This window comes from Haematobia irritans, chromosome 5 (assembly GCF_050003625.1).
Source record: "Haematobia irritans isolate KBUSLIRL chromosome 5, ASM5000362v1, whole genome shotgun sequence".
In the NCBI taxonomy this organism is placed as follows: domain Eukaryota; kingdom Metazoa; phylum Arthropoda; class Insecta; order Diptera; family Muscidae; genus Haematobia; species Haematobia irritans.
This window is the reverse complement of record NC_134401.1, coordinates 171,324,580-171,335,580: the sequence shown is the minus strand read 5'-3', so window position 1 is coordinate 171,335,580 and position 11,001 is coordinate 171,324,580. Positions and strand designations below refer to the sequence as shown.

The window sequence follows — 11,001 nt, the reverse complement described above, 5'->3', positions numbered from 1 at the left end:
AGATGCCATATATATTTTTCGCCGATCTGGTCATAATTGGCGTGTATATCAACCGATCTTCCTCAAATTCCGTACATCCGAATATTTTATGGGTCTCGAAAAACTTGCAAAATACCAGCCAAATTGGTTCAGATTTAGATATAGCTCTCATATATAGCTTTCGCCCGATTTACACTCATTTGCCCAAAGAGGCCAATTTTTAACTCCGATTTGGTTGAAATTTTGCACAGGGAGTAGAATTAGCATTGTAGCTATGCGTGCCAAATTTGGTTGAAATCGGTTCAGATTTAGATATATCTCCCATATATAGCTTTCGCCCGATTTACACTCATATGACCACAGAGGCCAATTTTTAACTCCGATTTAGTTGAAATTTTGCACAGAGAGTATAATTAGCATTGTTGCTATGCGTGCCAAATTTGGTTGAAATCGGTTCAGATTTAGATATAGCTCCCATATATATGTTTTTCTGATTTCAACAAAATGGTCAAAATACCAAAAATTTCCTTGTAAAATCGCCACTGCTTAGTCGCAAAGTTGTAAAAATGACTCTAATTTTCCTAAACTTCTAATACATATATATCGAGCGATAAATCATATATAAACTTTTGCAAAGTTTCCTTAAAATTGCTTCAGATTTAAATGTTTCCCATATTTTTTTTTTTACTAACATTGTGTTCCACCCTAGTGCATTAGCCGACTTAAATTTTGAGTCTATAGATTTTGTAGAAGTCTATCAAATTCTTCCAGATCGAGTGATATTTAAATGTATGTATTTGGGACAAACCTTTATATATAGCCCCAAACACATTTGACGGATGTGATATGGTATCGAAAATTTAGATCTACAAAGTGATGCAGGGTATAATATAGTCGGCCCCGCCCGACTTTAGACTTTCCTTACTGGTTTTTGTTTTATTTTATTTAATTTAATTAGTATTAGAAACGAAAGATCGATCAGAGATGAATGTTTATTTTTTTCGAAATCAAACAAAGGCCAATGAACCGTTTCTGAACCATGATTAATCCCTCTACAATCTCTTGCGAGTATATTGAAGTCTACTAAATTCGAAGACTACACATTGGAATTACCTCGGTGCACATCGTCCATTATTAATTTATAGCTACCAAGGATATCTGCTCCATTATTTTATTTCAATTAACTCATTTTACAACCAAGTCCAAACGGCCATATATGGTTACAGACATACTCATCGTAAAGAAAATACATTAGTAATGTATCTCCCGACCAGTAATGCATTTCCCGAATTTATTTATTTATTAATCCACGAAGTAATACAAAAGCCCTAGGGCCAAAATACATTTATTCCAAATACATTTATTCATTTGGAAGGCGATTCTTGAGACTAACTTAATGAATCATGACGTAGGACTTCTTATTGTGATGTGGAATAAACGAGATTGTCAATTTCATCCCAGAGGGACTACACCTGTCCCCAACAGAAAAGGAAAGTTTTATCGATTTCGATGCAAACAGACCCTAAACCCGCGTTTTTATATGTCAACTATAAAAGTATATTGCAACTAAAATATAAAATAATTGATTTTTGTTTTGTATTGGCTATTTTTACAGCACTTTTATGGAACTCCAATCTTGACAATGCGGTTCCTTCCCTTAAGCGAAGCAATAACACTTTGAGGCATTCATCACTCATCATTTATGGTTTTTTAATAGACCCTAAGTAATTGCTAAATGGGATACTATGGGTTCGTATCGAGTCGAGCGAGAGTTCAACGATCAGGGTTCCCAAGAACGAAGGTTTATGTTTATTAAAAATTCTCTCAAATTGTAGTGATTCATTCGAACCCAGAAGTAAAAAAATATATATATATATATATATGCTTTTGTCTCCAGTCCAAAATAAACGGCATAGCATCCGAATTTGTGCGTCTGCTTCCTGCTGAAAATCCGATGTCATTTTACCGTTTACTTAGTGCAATGATTGAGTAGTTGTTATTCGTTTATATTCCATAAACAATTACTTCAAGATCAACAGCCAACAACAATCTATTTAATTATATTCAACTGCTTCTTTTTTGTTCAATCCACAGACCCACATGCACACTCACGGTTACACTCGGCACACACACACACAAACAACCTCATAGACGAATTATACATCAACAAACTCGATAGCTAGCTAGCAATGATGTTATTAATTTTTTTGAGGTTAAAAGAATTTACCCGTAGTACCCGTTCCAACGTCAATCTCACTCAGTGGTGGTTGTTTAATGAATCATTTTAATTCCATGCACATTATACCAAGTGTTATGAGTCTGTCATTGTGTGTGTATATATATGCTTAGTTAGTATATGAGAAGTGCTTTTGTCTGCTGTGCTGTCGTGCATTGGGAACTTTCTTTGTTCTTCCAGAGTCGGAGATACAACACAACAAAGGAATGAAAACAGAAAGAAACCATCATTTCACATCAGCCAAGCAAACAAACAAACTAAAGAACGCCAAAACGTCACATACAATGGACGAGAAACAATGTGGCATTTGATCACATTTTCGTGTTTTCTTTTTCGTAATGAGAGCAGGGATTTATAAACCTCCCTCTTTCTCCTGCACTGTACACTTTTACCCCCTTTGGCGATTGCTCTCACCAAGAGAAAGTCTCTAAGTCCTTCTTATCGAGTCTAATAAACGTCATAAATGGTACAATGCACTTAGTCACAAAAAAGGCAAAACATGAAAATGGGGAGAAGACATTTTGGTGTGTGTGCGTGTGTCCGGAATTTCTTAAAACAGGTCATTGATTTCTCCATATTTCAACAATGACAAAGTTGTTGTGTTATTAGGGGTGTTTTTGTCATTTTCGGGGGGTGGAAAGAGACCCACCCTTCCCCTACATGGACTGTGTGTGCCACCACCCTACTTGTTCATGTATAATATACACGAGCAGGACTGGGGTTGATTGGATAGATGTTCATTTTGTACTTGCTAACAAGTTTCAATGATGACAAAGTTTGAGGTTATTTTTTGTGCTTCTTTGAAGGCATCCCCTTCTTTCTCATCATCAACCTACATACAGAGAGATATACGAATGTCTCTTTGTGATTTTGACCTCAATTCCATTTATATGCGATGTACTTTAACGATTTTTCAATAGCAAAGTAAAATTGCGTTGTTATATTACGAATTTCGCTAAGGAAATTTCCACTTTTTCCATTGAAATGGAGGTCAAAGTTCTGTCTTTTCATCATACACTCTGAAAAATCAGAAACAAAAATGAAACAAGTCTCATGAATACAAATGTACCGACACATGCATGCATACATACACATTCGTATGCGACACACACTACTACAAAAATGAAGTGAAATTTTTTCAGTGGAAATGTAATTTGAAGCTGGGTCTTATCTTTCCAAAAGTGGCGGGGATTTTCATCTCCATCATGATTCGTTTGTTTTTTGAACGCTTCTTTACCTCAAATTACACACAAGCACCATATCATCGTCATTTGTTTTGTAAACGTACGTAGGTAGGTGCCTCTCTTTTCGTTGAAACCTAAAAACACAAAGCGCACACAATTTTTTTTTTTCTTTTTCGCTAACGCCGCCATCTTGATTGAATCAAATCAATTTCTTTTGTAGGCATTGTCTTCTATTTTCCCATTGTACATAATTTGAAAATTTCTTGGCGTTAGTTAAAAGTTAATCCTTCCTTTGTGGCTTCAATTTGCACAAAATGAATTATTTTCAATGCATTTATCGATTTTGTTTTAATTTCAAGGCTGTTTCTGCTTCCGCCAACTAAACTAGCCAAGCCCCAAGTTGAAGAAAAAAAATGACATCGACGACGTTGTTGTCTCATTTTCTAATACATATACTACAGAAGAAAAATCACATTGGCACCAACACATCACTTTTTTTTCATTGATTAAATATCTTCGTTTGGTTTGTTTTTACACTTTGCTTAGTAAATTTGATCAGTTCACAATATTTTCCATTATATTATACATATTTTTGATGAAGATATTCTTCTTCTGTACTCACCTTTATGTAAAATATATTTACTGCGACGACGAAATTCCAAAGACAATCACAATCCAAGTGAACGGTTCACTAAAAGGAACGATTGTAACTAGATCCATCTCTTTCGTTCTCATCGTTCCTTTTGTCATTTAGTTTAACTCCATCGTTCCGCGGATCGCATTTTGATTGTGCTGGCAGAATGTTCTCGTATCAGTGTTGCCAGGTTAGTGGTTTTCCCCCCAAATTTAGGGGGTTTTTTCACGTTTAGGGAGATTTTTAGGGGTAAAATTTATTTGGGGGGATTTTTGGGGGGTAAAAAATTATTTCAAACCTTATAAAGTGGAGCAATTCTCAAGCAAATTCGGAACAATTCTAGCATGAGTTATGAGAAAAAGATGCGGAAATTCAACAAGAAGATCCTAAATAGAAACAAGTATCCAATAGCATTATTTTCGTTATCTTTTTTAAACTCTTCTGTTGAAAGGGCATTTTTAATATTTGACAAAATTAAAAACAATCGTATTTAAACTTAGCAGCTGAAAGCTTTTTAAGAGTAAGCCCGCTTTTCAAATTGATATACATATTGTATTATTACATCCATAAAAAAAATAATTTCCTCAGGGATGAAATTGTAAACAAACGAAAATCTCTTTTGTTTTAAAGTATTTTCTTAAATAGCAAATTTTATTTTTTATTTACTTCAAACGAAAAAAAATTTTAGCATCAAAAGAAAACTTAGTTTTTCTAAAATGTCGTTTCTCAGGAAAGAAACCTTTCTTTAAGGATATATATTTGTGTTGAATTTAATTTTTAAAGTGTATCACTACAGGATTTTTTTTTCATGTAATTTTGGGACCACTTTTTGTACTTTTATACTCTGAAATTTTTTGGGGGTTTTTGAAAAAAAAGCTTAGACCAATTTAGGGTTTTTTTTCTTAAGATTTGGGGGGAAGAATCAAAAATCACCTGGCAACACTGTCTCGTATTGCCAAACCGTCGTATATAAAAGCGCTCGCATGCTGCTAACGAGTTAGTTAGTGAAGCCATAGTAAAGTAAATAAATTGTAGATTAACGTTATTGAAACGAACAGTAATTTAATTGTCGGGTAAATTAAAACACCTAAATATAAAAACGTAACATTATTGAGAAAATCGCAACAGAAATGCTGTGTGATGAGCAATTGGCATAAAAAAACAGTTTGCATTTCATTCTTTTTAAATACAATTAAATAAAGAAATGTTTTGATATATGGATAGTTGTTCTTATTCCGTAATTTCTTTTGAACTTATTGTGTTGTTTGGAACTATATTCTAATAAGCTCACAAATCTGTTGACTTACGCATCAATTATACTTAAATAGGAGTACTTTTTTTAGAGTTTCTGATAGGGATAAAAGCGATTGCTATATATCCTACTTATACGTATGATATAGAACATGGATAAAATACGAGTTCAACATGATATATGCCTTGATAAAACTTTCAAAACTTTTGCCACATACATGCAGCAAGGATACGTAAAAGAATCCTAACAAAAACGGATACATACAAAGAACAAAGATAGGAATTTTGTATTATTTTCGTTTTTATTTAAATAAAATATAACAAGCTGGTCGCGCTTGGCGTTGTCACAAAAAATAAAATGGCTAACAGTAGTGATGGCAAAATACTTTCATGTACATTTTGTACTTTTTGATGTACTTCCCCTATCATAGTTGTAGTGACATTTACGACTCTGTGCTAGCGATGAGGATGAAATGGAACTTTCAAATGTTGGCAGGGTAATAGGAAATTGGTACAAACGGCCAATAAGGGAAGTATCATAGGACTGGTACAGGTGCTCCGTTTTATGACAATTTCAAAATTTGCTTATATACATATTTCTTTGATTTCTGTACTATCATGATCAAAATACCAAAATTGACTGAAGTACAATTGTCAGGAAAATTTGTTGTTCAACATTTTCCACGATTTACGATTTCAGTTGATTCGTTTGGGTTCAACTCAGTCATACTTTCCACCATCAATTTGCGCTCCTAAATCAAGTTATCTCTTGTTTTTTAATACAAATACACATAACATTTAGCTTCTTTATTGCTTTATTTAAATTAAATAATTTCGTTTTAAAACCTGCTATTGTACAATTGTGTAATCTGTACAATTTTATGTACATTTTTATTCTCGATTTTCGAAATTTAATTAATTTCGATTAGAAAAAAAAGGTGGCAACATTAAACACAAACAGACGTATTATTTTTTTCGCGGAAAAATTTTTTAATTTTATTTGCAAATTTTATTATTACCAATTGCTCCAGGCATTTCTGCTGCAGAAGCTGCAAAGAATATGCCTGGCCGTATTCCTCACGACATGGAGTGTGACGTGATAGAGGTAGAAATACCCACATCAAAACAACATAAACAAATAGCCGCTGCCGGCAACAACAAAAACGATCAACCAATTACCCAAGTAAATGAACGCAAGAGGCAACGGCTGGAAAATGCAGTAGGCCCTTCAGACATTGTAATTCCTGATTTATCAGAGAAATTAATGAATTACAAACCAATTGATCAAAACAGGTTTGGCATCTTAGAAGTATTAGCCGATGTTAATATTGAAAGCGCCAGGGGCCAAATCACCGCATTCGTTATCGAGTTCTGTTTCGTATCGAGAAACATTTCGATCGCAGTAAATTTTTGGATCACCGCATTCGATCGTAATTTGTTTTGTCTACTACTTTTTTTTACATTTCTGTAAACATATGGTAATAAGAAAATGTAAACAAAAGATGTTTTCAAAATAACTTTTTGTGATCAAAATATTTGTGATCTGAGAAGTTTTCATTGTTTTTGTGCGTTATATATAATAATATGTTATGAATCCAAGCGTATTTTTGTTTTCCTCGTCTTCGGATTCAGAGGATGAGCACAAAGTGGCTTTAATAAGGAAAAATATTCGTGACAAAAGCAGTCCTTTAGCATTGTCTGAAGTAGAGTAAGTGATTCTATTTTGAAGTGAGTGCTTTTAACTAATTATGTTTTTAACATCCATAGATTTAAAAGACGATTTCGCCTTTCAAAAGATGCTTTTAAATATGTTCTAGAAAACATACATTTTTCTGGGCACATTTCGACGTCCGTACCACAAATTTTACAGCTTGCCGCCACGTTGAACCTTTTGGCCAGTGGCAGTTTCCAGCATAACGCCGGGAACGACTTCTTACTGGGGTTAGCACAAAGTACCATGTGCAAAGTGATAAAAAATGTCACTATCGGAATACAAAAGAAGTTGTGTCCCATAATGATACAATTTTTTCCTCAAGAATCTGAGGAGTGCATGGAATATTTCATGGAAAAATTTAAAATCCCTGGAGGTATTTGTACAATTCATATTGGAGGTATATATGTCACATCTTTAAAACAAAAATTACTTTCAGTGGTTGGTTGTGTAGACGGCACACACTTTGGCTTCCAAGCACCCACAGATGATGAATACATGTTTTTCAATAGAAAAGGATTTCATAGTGTAAATTCAATGATAGTAAGTTGTGTATATTACAAAAGCATTTATCTGTTAACAGTTTTGTAAAACATTTAGATTTGTGACCACAAGTACAAAGTACTGGCCATAAATTCAAAGTACGGTGGTGCTTCGCACGACAGTTTTGTGTGGAAGCACTCTGAAGAACGAAGTTTACTGGAGCAACTGTACACAGAGAACGGTTTAAACGTTTGGGTTCTTGGTAAATATTATATTATTGGGCTTATTGTAAATATTCACATATATATGTATTTATTATTAGGTGACTCTGGATATCCCACAGAGCCCTGGTGTGTAGTTCCATATGCTGTTGCTGCTGAAGGGTCTACAGAAGCCTATTTTAATTGAGTTCATGCAAAGGCTAGGTGTATTATAGAACGCACAATAGGAGTTTTAAAAGCTCGATGGAGAATCCTATGCAATGAGAGAAGAAGTCGATACACTCCCGAAAAAATGGCACTATTTGGAAATGTATGCGCTGCTTTGCACAATATATGTATAATGTTTAATGTGGCTATGTACACACATGTGCATTCTAGCGAGCCTTGCAGCCTTGAAGTATATACTGGCGGGGAAACCCGTTTGATAAAAATTGGTGAAAAAAAATAAGGGACCAAATAAAAATTTCTTTAAATAACATTTAAAAAATGGCTTTATTAAAAAAAAAAACTTAGTAAACAAAAATACATTTTATGTATTGACAAGTACTACGTACTTTAATAAAAAAATGAAACGAAACAAAAACGAATTTCCATTCTTTGATAAAAACTATACGTATTAAAACTGTTCATCACATTTAAGTGGTTATGAGATCATGGAGGTAAATCGATCAGCCAGAGAATGAGAATTTCATTCATTAAATTCAATAAAAAATGAAAGGATCTGAAAATAAAAAAGCTATTAAACGATATTGAGGCAAAAGCAATTCGAATACTAACCCGACCGCAATAAAAAGCAAATTTATTTAATTCTCCTCAAAGGGAATTTGATTTCAGCGCGTCAAGCTCCAATGTTTTTATTTGTAGGTCCATTCGTTTAGAGGCTATGCTTCCGTCAAACTCCATTTGTTTCAATTTGAAGGCTTGTTCCTTAAGAGAGATCAATTTATCTAGCTTACGATTAGTTTCCTCTTTTATTTTAAGTGACCGCTCTTTAATGTCAATCAACTTGCTCAATTGGTCAATGTTTTCTTTAACAAAGTCTATCTTGGTATGTTTTTCATCAATCTTTTTTGTGGATATACGTCTTTTTGAAGTTGTGGGCAACTCAATTTCAATATCTGAAAATTCACTTTCCGATGTACCACTAATGTTTTTTTCGTTTGTGGGTATATTCTCATTTTCGGCACAAGTTCGATTGGTGGCACTTCCGAAACACTCGACATTTCTTAAGCCAGCTACAGCCGCAGTTAGCCCAGCTGCTTCCACAATTTGCTCCTCTGCAACAGTAAGCATTAATTGATCATATGGGCCGCCACCAGTTTTTTTTTCGAGGCCTTGTTGTGCGAGAGTTTTTTTTTGTATTATGCTTTTGATCGGCATACACCTTGCGCCAACTTGTCACATCTTTCACTGGAGGGCCCCAGGAATTTAGTTTGGTAGTCAACTCGCGCCATAAGTTGTGGCTCTTGACTTTAGCTTGAGCACAGTTTTTTAATTTATTCTTGGCTAGATCCGGGTGTTCCACCATAAATTGAGCCAGTACTTCTTTTTGTTTTGCGTTTACTTTGTTACAGTTTTTTTTGAATCGGCTGTTGAGCACTTTATTTTTTGATCCGTTTCCCTAAATGCATGTAATATTATATTTTATTAAATGTATTTTTGCCTAAATAAAATAATACTTACATTTTCACAAACTTCTCGTATCTTTTTGTTTACCTTTTTTCGCGCAAAAATACTACGTACGTTGATTTCGATAACATACTACCTATCGAGTACAACTTCGAGTAGAAACAATTCGATAACGACTGCGGTGATCCGCGTAAACTACATTACGATAGCAAAGTACTCGATTTCGACTGCGGTGATTTGGCCCCAGCACTAGTTCAAAAGCCTCACCAAAAAGAAAAAGTAACAACGACAATAGTACCAACACGGGAAAACCAAAATGGTGTCCACCCATCTTTATTTACAACGTTGATATAAAAACCTTAGTCGATACTCTTCGAAACACTATACCAACCTTTTCATTTAAAGTTAAAAACATTAACAAAAATAAAAGCAAACTTTATTTTGATGCTACTGTCCACTCTTCAATGATGGCAATTTTAAGAGAAAAAAAACATCCACTCCTATTCTTTTACTCCGAAGGAGATGAAACAAACCGCACTGGCGTTGAGAGGCCTCACATCAAACACTGAAATTGAGCAAATAAAAATTGAATTAGATACAGTCGTCCCACACGCTCACAAAAAATCGCTTCTGTAACATATACTCCCAAACATATTTTGCTTCAAGCATATATATTTTTGGCTATTGCCCAAACATTTATATGTTTGATCTCTTCCAATATATAATATGTTTGAAAGCATATTGGTCTAAACAATATATGTTTGGGTAGTCAGTTTTCAAACATTTTGTATTTTTGCATCCAAATTCAATAATGTTGTCTTCCAAAAAACAATATGTTATTATGTGAATATATAATATGTTTGGAAGCATTTTGCACCCAAAAATATTGTATGCTTAAAAAAAATTCTCCCAAACAATATTGTGCTCAAAATTTTATTTATTTATTTATATATTTACAAACATAATGAATTATGAAAATAAACAGGTAATATAGGTGCTAACAACATAGGTTTTCGACCTGAATGCTCAAAATTTTGTTTCTGCCCAATTGTATATTCCCCGACATCTTTCTCACTTCCACGAGATTTTTTAGTTCTTAGCACCTTTTTCTGTAATACAAACATTGTAGAAGAAATTATTCAATTTTATGATTTTTTTTATTCGAACAGCGGACCACACAGTTTGTAAGGATCAAAGAAGTAGCTGATCAATTGCCCAAGGAAAAATAAAATGTTAATTTTGTAATAACAAGCAACAACCACCAACTTAATTCAATATCGCTCCCTGTTAAATAGCGCTCCAAGCTACTAAACATATATATGTTTATAGGCTATTTCTAAATTAATATATGTTTGCATCCAAGCATATTATATTTACAAACATTTTATGTCCCAAACATAATATGTTCTAACATATTAACATATATGTCCCAAACATGTTATGCTAGTTTATGAACATTATATGCTTGCACTCAAAAATATTGTGTTTAAAAATTTGTGTTCCAAACATATAATGTTTATAGCCAAACATATGAAAAACAGTCTTTTTCAACCGTGCAGATACTGTAGCAAATGTAGTAAAATTTACTACAGCAAATTCTTTAAAGAACAATATTGACACTGGTCTCTTTCTTGTCTCACTTCTCCCAGGAAAGAACATAAGCGATGTTTCTA

At 33.7% G+C, this 11,001-nt stretch overlaps 1 protein-coding gene across 1 annotated transcript; it reads right to left on the bottom strand.

Annotated features, from left to right (window-relative positions):
• Positions 1–8,327: 8,327 nt before the first annotated feature.
• LOC142241837 (uncharacterized) lies at positions 8,328–9,284 on the bottom strand. The gene is made up of 2 exons (XM_075313666.1): positions 8,477–9,284; positions 8,328–8,420 (listed from the first exon to the last, which is right to left on the bottom strand). Exon 1 carries the CDS (start codon positions 9,077–9,079, stop codon positions 8,513–8,515), a length of 567 nt encoding a protein of 188 aa, XP_075169781.1. The 5' UTR covers positions 9,080–9,284; the 3' UTR covers positions 8,328–8,420; positions 8,477–8,512.
• Between the last annotated feature and the right edge of the window lie 1,717 nt (positions 9,285–11,001).

What these genes read in the sequence shown, in the direction of transcription:
- LOC142241837 (XM_075313666.1), bottom strand. Translation starts at nt 9,079, where the DNA reads ATGCCGATCAAAAGCATAATACAAAAAAAAACTCTCGCACAACAAGGC.